The sequence below is a fragment of the Tachysurus fulvidraco genome, chromosome 23 (genome assembly GCF_022655615.1).
Source record: "Tachysurus fulvidraco isolate hzauxx_2018 chromosome 23, HZAU_PFXX_2.0, whole genome shotgun sequence".
NCBI classification, from domain to species: Eukaryota; Metazoa; Chordata; class Actinopteri; order Siluriformes; family Bagridae; genus Tachysurus; species Tachysurus fulvidraco.
The window spans coordinates 6,366,282-6,380,445 of NC_062540.1; the positions used below are offsets into that span (position 1 = coordinate 6,366,282).

The 14,164-nt window shown below is 37.1% G+C and overlaps 1 protein-coding gene across 1 annotated transcript in view; it reads left to right on the forward strand.

Annotated features, from left to right (window-relative positions):
- mical1 (microtubule associated monooxygenase, calponin and LIM domain containing 1) overlaps positions 1-5,993 on the forward strand; it is a 29,823-nt gene extending 23,830 nt beyond the window's left edge. The window contains exons 19-24 of the mRNA XM_027144990.2: positions 575-690; positions 906-1,013; positions 2,184-2,277; positions 3,842-3,935; positions 4,239-4,312; positions 4,775-5,993. Of these exons, the coding sequence (XP_027000791.2) occupies positions 575-690; positions 906-1,013; positions 2,184-2,277; positions 3,842-3,935; positions 4,239-4,312; positions 4,775-4,974 (686 nt within the window). The 3' untranslated portion in view covers positions 4,975-5,993. The remainder of the gene's footprint in view (positions 1-574; positions 691-905; positions 1,014-2,183; positions 2,278-3,841; positions 3,936-4,238; positions 4,313-4,774) is intronic.
- Positions 5,994-14,164: the final 8,171 nt, after the last annotated feature.

The window sequence follows — 14,164 nt, forward strand, 5'->3', positions numbered from 1 at the left end:
CAGTGAATAAGAACTCTCGTGGATGTGTATACTATTATTGTACCTATTGGTTTGATTGCTGTGTGTATATTATGTTTCCAACCTCATGCTGTAAACTCTACTAACTTCCCCCTGTCTTCTGCAAAGGAGTACATTTACAAGTCACAGACATCAATACACTTTCTCATGCATGTTTTATTACCAAATGATCAGGACCAGCAGTAAACAAGCAAAAAGTAGCTGAAATGGATGGACAGATTGGCTAGATTAAGCACACGTTTTCCAAAGTAAATTTACAAGCTAGGAGTAAAATGGGACATTTTTAAGCTAGGTGTGAATACAAAAATACTGGATGTAGATGTTTATTTTATGCATGAATATGAATTAATAAACTAAACAGTGTTTGTGAGCACAAAAAATGTAATAGCTAGTAGTCAAAGGGGTAAACAAACTGTGGGCTACAAACTGTGACTGCACTATTAGTGTTTAGCAAATGATTGTATCTTTGTATGTTGACTAAAATAACAAGCCTTAAAACTCTCCAGGATTGAATGGTGTGGCCTAAATCTTTCATTCTTGATGTTTGTTTCACTAGCAATCTGTCAGGAGGATTCATATGATGATGTCAATGGTGATGATGATGATGAAGAAGAAGAAGATGATGAAGAGAATGAAGAGGATTTTACTCTGGAGAATTTCACGGATAGCCAGGTTAGATGCTGGAAAATAAATCAGTTGTCGTATGCTTGTCTCACTCTACAGGCACTGGCTGGAGATCTGCCCTTGAGAAAAGAATACATATTTATATGATTTGTGCATATTTAAACTGTTGTTTTCTCCCCAAATGGAAAGATGCCCTTGTTAAAAAAAAAATAGTTTTCTTTTGATTTGGGGCTAAAAAGTATTAACTCAAATTGTTTGTTCAGGCTGTACCAGTGAATCTGTCCAAAGCAGAGAAACAGGAGCTGATGAAGATGAGGACTCTGGAGCGAAGAGCCAAGATGAGCGAACTCCAGCGCTTGCGTAAAGCTCAGGTTAGAAATAGCACATGACATATTGTAACACAGTGGCAGGCCAGGGATTTTAGATGTAGGCTTTGGCAATATCGCTTTGAACAAATCGCAGTGTAAACATCATAAACTGCATTATTTAGCTCTTGTTCTTTACGCTTTTTACAAATCTGCCTTTCCATGATGTCTACTAATGAAAAAAAAATGCACCATGAATGCTAAGAAATCCAATTCATGCAGTTGACCACAACCAGAAAGAGGACAGGTTTCATTTTAGTAATTTCTTTATTTTTTGCCACACTAAGTAAATGTGCTTTTGTGATATAAAAATGAGATTTATCACAACAGGAGAAACTACTCACATTCATTATTTCTGTTTATCACACTTCACAAACACAAACACATGCCTCAGCACTGAGGTTGTACGATATAAGCGTTTAATCATCTACACGGTATTAAACTGCCGTGATATCCAGTGACCTTTACTCTCATTACATTATATAGTACCATAATAAGCTATATGCAGTTCTTGCAAGTATGACTCGAAAATATTAATGGTGAAAATACATAGAAAGTGATTTCCAGCATAACACGATTTTCATGTTCTGGTCCCTGAAAATGGGTTTAATGAAAAGTGAAAAAAAAAAACTACCTGACTGCACAGGTTTTTTTTTAAAAGGATGATTTAATTATTTATTTATTCAATTATTACTCTATTAAAATGGAGAATCATGAGGGATAAATCAGTGGTGCATAAGAAAAATGGTGCTTTCATTTACAGCGCATTATTACATCATCTTTTCTCTCTACTAGCACCCGATCACTAACTGGATCATTATTCAAATGTTTGTTGTTTTTTTCACACACTCATTATTAACATACAGTGTTTCTTTCTATATGCTAAGATTTGTTCTGCACCAGTGTATTAAATGTCTGTTTGGAAAATGTTGCCCTACTTAAACCTTCTTGCCCCTGCATTAAAATGGTCCTCACATTATATGTAGCTGAAACAGAATCCAGTCAAGCAGACATTGTACTGCTGCTCATTAATACCGTGCCGTAATCCTGAAATGTCAAAACACCCCCAGTCAAAAGTGCAACATTAATTCTACTCAGTCTCTTACATGACTATTGTATCATGATGAGAAATATGGGATGTAATCATCAATGGAATCTATCATGTGTGATCTGCAGTCTATCCAGAGGAGGCTGGAGGAGATTGAAGTGACATTTAAAGACCTGGAGGAGAAGGGCGTAGTGCTAGAGAGATCACTCAGAAGAGAAGCTGGTATGTCTGTTCATCTTCTAATACTTTCTTCGCCTCTGTCTTGCTAAAATGGTCTCAGAAATTGTGGAGCTGTGGAAGCGAGAATGCTTCCATGTAAATAGCACTTTTTTATGTATAGATTTATTGTACTGTGCTGTTCTGTACATGTTAAATATAAAAATATTATTTAAAAAAATAACTAATTTAAATAACGTGCCGTTGGCAATTAACTACCATTAAATAAAACACATGCCTGTATAAAGAAATCAACTGATAATACAATAGAAACTGTTCTAGCCTAAAACAACACATTGCATAATTATTGTGATTAATTTTAATCTAGCAAAGTCACTCTATTGTAAGAAACAGTAGATTATTTGGAAAATTGAAGAGGAACATTGGGAGCATGGAGGTTTGGCCTGACACCTTCAGCAGGGATTTTGATCCCAGTCTCCACCGTGTGTATGTGGAGTTTGCATGTTCTTCCAATTCCTTGAAGGTTTCCTTCCTTAGTTCGTTGTAGGCTGATTTGGCATCTTTAAATTGGCTGTAGTATTTGTGTGTGGTGGTTTGTGCCCTGTGATAGACTGGTATCCTGTCCTGGGGGTACAATGCTGTAAGAAATAAAAAAATGTGTAGTGTAAAAATAAGACGATGATGTTGAAGATCTTAATGAAGAACAAGAAGTTTATTCCAGCATAGCATTGAGAAAATACATGGCGTACTTTGGGAAACCCTTTGACATGGCGTCACTTGAAATGATAATCGCCGTCACGTAAACCCTTTGTTCGTGGTGATCCTTAATGTCCTGCTGCCATTCCCATATTTATAATTGAATCAAGTTTATACATTTAGAGTCCTAAACGTATTACCTTATGATACTTCTTAGGAATGAGATCTTTTAGATGTGTACCTTGGAGTGGAATTCGGGTGCAATTTGCCTTGTGCCCCATCTGGGATATACCCCGTGAACTAGTAAGATAAGTGGTGTAGAGGATGGTTGGATGGATGGATGTAAACGGGTGACACATTAGAAGGAGAAAAGCCTAGTGTACTGTACTGTATATTTCTAATTTTTTTTCCTTAAACGGTGTTATGCTAAATGATGATGGTGTTAGAGAGAGCTGTCTAAAGAGTTAGTCTAGAATTTCTCACTTGGTTCGGTCTGTGATGTGGTGACTGAAAGCCATAACCTGCAGTATGATGTAGTCTCGTACTCATTAAGGCATACAGATAGTCTTTGTGTGCTGTGGATTGATGTGGACTCATGATGGAAGATAGCACTCCTATCAGGACTAGAAATGTTTCATCAAACGTTAAGGATGATAGATGCCTCCAAAGCATATCTGCCATTTCCTTTCATTTGTCACCTGTCTGTACCAGTACTCCATCCAGGCCCTCATGTGATTAAAGACAGGAGCCCAGAGTGTCATTCACTGAGGTTCATGATATGCTCCATATGGAAATACATGTGGATTAATTGTCTCACTAAAGTAATCAGTAGACTAAACGATATAAAAAAGTTATATACTGGGATCCATATTATTTTAGCAAATCCAGATAATGTTTGTTCTTTTTTCCAAAGGCTCTGATGTCTCAACAGTCATGATTGACCAGTGGATTGACTTGGTCCAGCAGAAGAATGCACTGGTTTCAGAGGAATCTGATCTCATGGTGGCGTAAGTCAAGCTTGCCCTTGCTTACAGCACCTCTAAACCTTCCTGTTCTATATTTAGCATAGTCATTTCTACATTAATTAATACAAGTCTTTCAGGACACAGTTCCTCCTGTGTCGTTGCTCCTGGCAACCTTTATTCTAAACGTTTAATGCATATTAAGATGAATATGCGGGCTGATAGGGTATATTTAAGCTGCTTTGTGCATGCTGTAGATTTAGCATACATTTACATACCATAACACTTCCCTACCCCAGCCTCCTTACTGATTCCCACCATGCAACGCTTCGTCTTTTTTCTATCCAGATCTCGACAGCTGGAACTGGAGGACAAGCAGGGCATGCTGGAGCTGGAGCTACGTCGCTATATGGAGATAGAAGGTATTATAGACCACTTTTTAAATCACATTTTAACATTTAAAACAGTTTTTCTGTAGGCTTGAAAAAGTAACCATAAAATAGCCATTAAGTAGCTTGTTCAGTGATAGCCATGTGAAGTCAGAGGATGTGACAGTGGAATCCACGGAAGTTGTTAAGCTAAGATAGCTTATCCTTTCAGGACACCATTTGTCCTCTGATATTATGCCTGGAAACCCCAGATTTCAGTGACTAATGCTTATTATGCTGAATATGGGGACTGGCAGGGTGTATTTAAACTTAAAGGTTTTTTTAACTGTCACACAGTTACACAAAGAGAATTTACCCAGTGTATATTAAACAGTTTTGCACATCATGGTGCCAATTATTCACTAATTAGACATGTGGTGTGAATCAACAGAGTACTTTTATAGAGAAAAGGTAAAAAAAAAAATACAAGTCATGTTTAAAATAATGTGTGTATAGATTCTGAGAAGACTGCAGAGCAACGGGCAGAGGAGGAACAAATCCTGCAGCAGATGCTGGATGTGGTGGACATGAGGAATTCTCTTGTGGCCTTCCTGGAGGAGAAGAGACTTAAAGAGGTGGAGGAGGAACAGCTGTGCTCCTCACTGGTGGAAAACAAAAGACTATCTACCGCTGGAGCTCAGGTACACTGGGCGTGAAAGAACAAACGCACGTACTCACAGAGCACGTACTCTTGCCACCACGTTTGGCCCTTCAGCTTTTACATCACAAACCAAAGACTTAAAAGCGTACGAGCTTTTCACTTGTTACTGTGTGCACTTGGACACACTCGGGATCCATGGCTGGAGATTCAGAGTGTGTGCATAGGGGTTTAACACTATCAAATCAAAAACAGAGGCTAACCATGAAAGACACCAGAGATTCAGAGATTATTCAAGACAACTCTGGAACGTTTATTATTATGAGCACCCAAGCCTTTACTGCCCAATCACAGACCAGTGGAAGCCCTATAATGTAGCTAGACTACCACTTTGCCCACACACACACACAGTATATACCACACACTGGAACAAACAGTAAAACTGAAACATTGCATCATTACAGTATGGTGTAATTAATCCAAAAGGGTCTGAATGTGCATTAATCTATTATATCTGTCATATTTATCCAGCTGTCTGGCAAGCACATAGCTATTCTGAAAGCTAAATGTTCATAGTGTCATTATAAAACTTCTAAAAATAAATAAATAAAATTTATAATGTGTTTGTTAGAAATGGTATTTTAGTCATTTTGCTGCTTATTGACTACATGCCATAATCTGAAATGTCAATGCAAAAGCTGTAAAAAAAAAAAAAAAAGGTTTAAATGAATAATTCATGTATTCTTTCATATTATTTATGAATGTATTTGATACATTCACTACATCTTTACAGAGTCTACATTTTCTTCTTCTAATATTATTATTATTTTTATTTCCACAGAAACCCATTTGACCCATAGACTCAGGGTTTTTGTTCTGATATGACATGCCATGATCTACCATCTGTATTGTATTTTCATCTGAATGGAATTGTAGTTGTGTTGCTTTATAAATCATAGCCGATACAGTTGTAAAATGGTCCAATGTGGAACTGTTGCTTTAGGTTTTCTTCATCATTTTCAGTTAATTTATTCATGTCCTTCACACCATAATAAACACTGCATATAAATGAAATCATCTCTGAATGTCCGCCGTGTTGTTATACATAGTGTAGTAATATTGTCTGCTGATATGTCCTGAAGTAGAGCTACAAAATGCTGAGAGAGAGTTTTGGTTGAAATTAGTCAGGAGGCAGAAAAGGAGGCTGCTGTTCTATGTTTATGATTTATGTTTATACAAAATAAGAAAGTTAGTTTATGACTCGTGTTTGTTTTAAATTACAGCGTGTTCACTATATAGTGCACAATGCCAGTTTGTATCTATAGCAGATAGCACAGTGAAAAAATGTGAAATTTTATAATTCATTATTTTTTGATTTTGTTAAAGCGGTAGTAATATATAGTTGTGCACACAGAACATGAAGACTAGCAAATGTCTTGTTTCCAGAATCCAGCAGGGTTTTGCCTTTTCTTCCGCAACCAATTCCTATTAAATATACACTAGATTGCCAAATGTACGGCATCACACCCATACCTGCTTCTTGTTACCACACAGGTCGAAGCAACCGATTGTTTTGAATGCATTTGTATGCTGTAGCTTTACAATATCCCCTCACTGCTATTAATAGACCCAAACCAGTTCCAGCATGACCATGGCGCTGTGCAGAAGGCAAGCACTATGAATTCAAATCATTTACATTGTTTTGTTTAGTGCTCTTAACAATGGTCATTGTGGCTAAGCATCTAAAAATCGATCTTAAAAATTCTTACGTTGAACCTTAATGAGCAAACCAGAGACAACGGTCGGGATTAAAAACTCCCTGTGATATGAAAAAGAAAGAAAAGGAACCAGACTTAAACAAGAACCCATTATCATCTGGGTGACACCAGATAGGTTAATGATCATTTCCTTCCTGTAATGAAGACATGGTTTGCCAAGGATGCAGTGAAAAATCTCAAGTGTCTTGCACAGAGCAATAAACTCAACCCCAATAAACTTTAGGATCAAAATTCAATTCATTATTTAAAAAAGGTTATTCATTATTAAAAAAAGGTTAATATAATGTGGGATGTGGTAGCTCATCGGTTAAGGTGTTCGCCTACTGATCGGAAGGTCATTGGTTTGAATCCCATGTAAACCAAGTTGCCACTGCAGGGCCCCTGAGCAAGGCCCTTAACCCTCAATTGCCCAAGTCACTCTGGCTAAGAGTGTCTGGTAAATGAATAATATAAAGATTACTAGAATACAAAATTCAAGATTAATATTAAATATATTTAAATGTGTTTGTATTTATCCCCGATGAGCAAGTCTGAGGTGAATCAGGCAGCAGTGGCAAGGAAAAACTCCCTTGAATGAGAGGAACAGGACTCAAAGGGGAACCCATCCTCATATAGGTGACACTGGAGGGTGTGACTATAAATATACTGTATAGTCTGACAAATGTTTTGAAGATTTTCAAAAAGAAATAAGTATGATGGTCAGGTGTACACAAACATTTAGCCATGTTGTGTATACAGTAGTATGTGAATTTGATATTATAAAACATTAGTACAAAGATTATTACTGTTGTGGTGCAAAAGACTATATTAACACCCACCGTGAGGAACTTGTTTAGTTCTGCTTAAATTTCATTTATATCAATTTTTCTAGCGTGCTTTCAACAACAGTTATTGCTTCATCTTTACGGAAATTACAGAAACATTTTTTGTTTATTTCTGAACAGTTAACTGACCTCAAAGTAACATAAGAAAGAAACCATTAGAGGAACTACATTCATTATTATAGTATGTTACAGTACGTGATCGGATCATATTATGGCTCCCAATATTATTAAACTCCAACACTGAGTAAAGGTCATTGTTCATGATTTCAGCAGCAGATATTCATTACAAATCTACAATAACCAGGTGAGTACATGCTCTAAAACAAGAACGAGTTTTGGAAGTGCAAAAGGTTATCCATGCTGCATGGTTGACAGTTTAGAGTGACAAGAGACAAAGAAGAAGTGTGTCACAATATGACACCAGCATCATAACAGACAGGAGGAGTGTACTGTATGTCAACTCCATTCCCATGAACTAAAACGCTGTTATGCCCTACACTGGCCTCATATGGTCCATTTTGTTCTTCAGTCAGTACTCCGTGATCCCAGATGTCAGTAAACAGCTGGCCATCAGCAAGGAACACTGATGCCAGATGAACACCTGACCATGTTGTATTTACAGAGGCTCAGGTCCAGTGTGAACATATCATAGCCAGTATGTCCTGTAAAACAGTGTAAAGATAAGACAGTGATATATATACCTTAAATTCCTCATTAATAAGGTAGACAATACAGGCACCTTGAAGAGATGCCAACTGTCCCACTTTCTAATACATATAATAACAGAAATAAAAAGTTCAAAATGATTAACACTCAAGTCTTAAGGAGTTTGTAATGGTTTCAAAATGCACTATTGTCACCGATATTTAGTCTGGTTTAGTTTAGGAATCTGAAAAGTCATCTTAAAAATTCTAAAAAAAAAGTTAAACTTAATGAGCAAACCAGAGGCAATGGTGGTGGGGAAAAACTCCCAGACACGATATGAAAAAGAAACCTTGAGAGGAACCAGATCCTCATCTGAGTGACTCCAGATACAGTGATAATAATTTCCTTTCTGTCATGAAGACACGGTTTAGATAAAAATCAGAGCCATGACCACAACCCCAATAACCTTTTTGAAAAACGTTTTGAATTTCGCCAAAAGAATTGTTGGCCTTGCAAACATAGTGTAATATTTCACCAGAATTTAACACACAGTATAATCTATACTGTATATTGTGTATCCATCTGAACACAAACAAAAGTTTTAAGCACACACTGTATTAACAGTATTAACATATGTTCTGTACTGTTAAAAGATTGGAAATGAAAAGCTTGTTGTCTGTAACTGTGGACAGTGATATAGTGTACGTATGTCTGCATTATTTTACAACACCACTAGAGGACACCACGAGGGAAAGCATGCAAGATGGAGACTGAAGTTCAACACTGTACATTTCTGAAATCATGCTGTACAATGTGAAGTACACTGATAGATAGATAGATAGATAGATAGATAGATAGATAGATAGATAGATAGATAGATAGATAGGTTTACAGGAACTTAAAACTTGAATTTATGGCAATTACAAATAACTTTGGGGAAGCCATATTGGACATTGATTCTGCTATAAAAAAACAAAAAAAAACTTTGTGTTAACTGCTGCCTTCTTGGCCAGGTCACGCCTGGGGGTGGGGTGGGGGAGAGAGAGAGCGAGAGAGAATTAATGAAAGAATAATATTGACTGAATTTGACTGTCTCTCAAAAACCACTATCAAATACTATAATCGGGACTGAACATATCAGTGGGACCATCTGGGAGAACAGCGAACCAGTACAAACTGTGACCTATTACCATCATTCTTTAATTGCAAAGCCATGCTCAGTTATAATGAAGGGGACACAATAACCAGCATGTACAACTATGACATTTACAGTCTGTATCAATGAAGCACGTTTTGCATCACAGAATCTGTGATGAAATATTAGCAGTGTAGCTCACATTCTTATTGCTCTGCTTTTTGATGCCTCCCAAAGACTACATGACAATGAGTCTATAGTAATATAATATATAGACTAAATGACAATGAATCTATAGTAATATAATATATAGACTAAATGACAATGAGTCTATAGTAATATAATATATAGACTAAATAACAATGAGTCTATAGTAATATAATATATAGACTAAATAACAATGAGTCTATAGTAATATAATATATAGACTAAATGACAATGAGTCTATAGTAATATAATATATAGACTAAATAACAATGAGTCTATAGTAATATAATATATAGACTAAATGACAATGAGTCCATATCAAATCAAATCAAATCAAATCAAATTTTATTTGCCACATACACATACAGTACATACAGAGTACGACATGCACTGAAATGCTTTTTGCATCTGTCCGATATTCAAACATAAGGAAAGCAATTAGGGATAAAAAAATAAAACTAAAAGGAGGTAGATAAATAAAAAGTATAAACAATATAAAAACTATATAAAATATGAAAATATGAAAACATATGTGACAAATAATGTACATATATATACATAAATACGTATGGTTTTAATACGTTGTATTGTGCAGTATAGTGTGTATAAAGTGTAAAAAGTGGCACTGTGCTGTGCAAGTCCAGAGTTAAAGTGTCATAGTGCAGAAAAGGTGTGCAGAAAAACAGTGAAGGGGAGACGTCCAGTACTAGATCTAGATCCTGGGTGTTTCTTGGTTTAAACTCCGAAAGGCCTGCAGGAAGAAGCTTCTCCTCATTCACTCTGTGTTTGCTTTCAAGAAGCGGCAGCATCTCCCTGAACGGAACAAAGAAAAGAGTCCATTGCTGGGATGGGATGTATAGTAATATAATATATAGACTAAATGACAAGGGGTATGTAATTATACAATGTATAGACTAAATGATGAGTATTTAATAATACAATATATAGACTAAATGACAATGAGTATGTGGTAATATGGATGATTAACATTATAATCAGATGCAACGGTGGCATGTTGTGAAAAATCTGGAACGGAGGTAGGTGTTAGTATTCAACAGGCCTTTATTTCCTGCCTCCTACGACTTTCTGCAGTTTTAGGGGTTTTTTTTAATCACATTATTTAGAATTCATTCACACACTGAAAGGTGTATTTGAAGTTCTCATTTTATGTATGATTTTATAATCCTAATTTGTGTACTCAGAGATATGCAACTGTTCTGCAGATATAGTAAATCTGCTTTAAAAAATATGTACTGAGAATTCTTTCTATTTTTTTATACTTATGTATTTATAGGTCCAGATATTGTTTTTCTCCCAATCTTCAACTAGCTAGTTTCTGTGACCTGGTTCCTGATGTAGCCTCAGATTCAACCCAGTGTATTTTACAGTCTTCTGCTGTAACCCGGCCACTTCGAGGTCTGACATGAGATCTGAGACGCTATTCTGCTCACTGGTTGTGAAGAATGGCTATTGATTTTTCTATAGCCTTCCTGTCAGCTTTAACAAGTCTGTCCACTCTTGTCTGATATCGCACATCAATGCTTTCCATTCCTCCCTTAGACATTCATGTTTATGCATGAATCTCAGCATGTCTGGCAGATAGCCTGTAATATATCGCACCTCACTAGCTGAGACTAAAGCCAAGCAAAACTGAGCTGCTGTATATCTGTCACTTCCTGGAACCTTGGTGTAGTCCTGAACAGCCAGCCACTCTGATCACTTTACATCACTAAACTAACACAGTCATGCAGGTTTCTCCCTTAAAACTACAGGATGAGATCTTGCAGTTTTTATCCACAGAGGCCTCTAAGGGTCAATTTGGAGACTAGACTACTGCAATTACATCCTGGTAAGTCTACCACTATACACCATCCGTGCCCTGCAACATCAATCTTCACTTATTTTTACAATATTTCCTCACACTGGCATTCTGTAGCTTCTCCACATCAGATTTAAAACACAGATGCATGCTTGTAATTCCAAAAAATGGCCAGCATCCAATTACCGTAAAGGTCTTCTAACAACATACTTTGCACCATGCTTCCTCAGAGCCTCAGGCACTAACTTATCTGAACCGACCATCTCTAATGGAGAAGGAACAACATTCTCTCAGGTGTTTTTTCCTTGACACTATTGCCACTGGCTTGCTCATTAGAGATAAATTGAAATTTATATCATTTTTATTCTGAATTTTTATATTTCTGTAAAGCTGGATTTGCCCTGGACAAACAACTACTCTTCTCACATCACCACTAAACTGAACTACCTCGGGTCACAGGGAGCCTGTGCCTATCTCAGGCCTCATCTGGCAACGAGGCAGAATACACCCTGGACGGAGTGCCAACCCATCGCAGGGCACACACACACTCTCATTCACTCACACAATCACAAACTATGGACAATTTTCCAGAGATGCCAATCAACCTACCATGCATGTCTTTGGACCGGGGGAGGAAACTGGAGTACCCGGAGGAAACCCCCGAGGCACGGGGAGAACATGTTAACTCCACACACACAAGGCGGAGGCAGGAATTGAACTCCCAAACCCTGTAGGTGTGAGGCAAACGTGCTAACCACTAAGCCATCATGCCCCCCGCAGAATTAATATTAATATTAATTGTAAACAAGATTTAATCATATAGAGAATTAATGAATACAATTTTTTTGAGCTGAAATTCTTTCAAGGTTGACTAAACACAAAGGATTATGCAGCACTGCCTCTTCCACCCACCCTTTCTCTACATGTGTTAGTTATATAAGACATTATCAACACAGGACAACACCAACTAATCCTCCAGATCAGTGGCATATGCTCCATTCCTATGAATTGTATTTGACTATGAGGTAAACAGAGTTCAATACATGAATGAATGAATTTTCTTGTAAGAATAAAAAGAATAAATATCCGCACTTGATTTTTTTTTTAGTTATATCAGCAGCGAGATCCATAATCTCTAACATTACATATTAAATTATGATGTTATAAAAAAAAAAACCCTTTACTGTAATTCCTGTTTTCTTGAAAAGGACCAATACAAAGAAAGTCACCTTGTAAACATGAACCCCTCACACTCTGACCAGTCTGATCACATATACATTACAGCACACTGAAATTCCTTTTTCACATATCCCAGCTTTGGAAGTTGGGGTTAGACCACAGGGTCAGCCACTACCAGCATCAGTAGTGTTATGTAATGGAAATGTAACATATAGATAGCCCTGGATTTGTTCCTAAGTTATGGCAAGTCACACTGTTCAGCGTGTTGGATAAATGTCTTTTTTTTTTTTTTTACACAACTAAGCCATTATGAGAAAGCCAATGAGGTGAAACTAATGCAGTAGTCCAGAGCAGTCCCATTCAGGTTCAATGCATTTCCCAGTCTTCCAGGAATGCACTGCTGCTTGTGTTGTTGTTGGATCAGCAGTTCTGTCATCTATATTTCATGAATCCACATTCCCTATAGCACCACACATTTCGTTAGCCACTGTAGCAGGTAATGATTACATGGCTACATCAGCCTGGACCACTGGTCTCTTAACCAGAAGCATTGTTGTCACTCTAGTGTTAAGCAATTGTTCAGCTTTGCTGAGTTGAAGATACAACCTCAGTTTCACTATGGCAACCTTGTTAAGGCTCTGCGTTGTTGATTGGAAGATTAGGGTTCAAGCCCGAGCACTGCTAAGCTGCTACTGTTTGGCCCTTAAAAGGCCCTTATAATGTTAACCTTTTTGTACTTTTTGCAATATGTCTCATGTTCCGTAAAGCTAATTTGAGCAATGTCCATTGTTAAAAGTGCTATACAAATAAATTTAAATTGAATTTCACTGTGCTGTAATGTATATTTGACAAAAACGCTTTTATTCTATTCTACTCTATTCTACTCTATTCTACTCAATTCAATTTTATTCTATTCTATTCTATTCTATTCTAACATGAGCACTGCTTCTGAGCCTCACTCCTGCTTTACACTCTGGTGATCTGAGCAAGCTAATGGCATGCTATCAACACTCCATGCCAGTGTGAGCTAATCATTCAAGTGAATAGAGAATGAGAAGCAGCCACTGAGAATACATCTGAGACCATCTGTATGTGAGACAGCAGTACTAACCATGTCTGAATTCTGAACTTTGTTGCACTGTTGCATTGCTAACAGCTTTTACATTTGTCTCGTGTCTGCTGCCAAATCTTTAAGGCAGTCACAATTCCTATTCCTGGGGCCGAAAACTTCACATTATCTTCCTTGAAGGCTCCAAAAGCATTGAATGCTGTTCTCCCTACTCCCTAAACCTGTCTGTTTTTCCCCATATAGTAGGAAGTTAAACAATACACTATTAGTTATGAATTTCTAATTTATGACACAAACAGCAGAACACATGCCGGTTCTTATTTAAACATGGCAAGAAGAGTAATATCTTAAAACACTAGTATTACCATCCTCCTTGTTGTGTGTCAGAGCACCTTACATCTTGAATCCACTTCCCCAATTGCTTTACAAGACTGGCAAGATACTTTAACAGGGACCTTCTAAAGGCTATCTATGTGGGGTCACAAACTTTGCTATCAGTACTAAACAAAGGTGGAAAACTTCATCATTTCATCCATACTGTCTTAGTTGTCTGTAACAAAAGGAAGTAGAATTTGGAGTTCTGTCTTTGTAA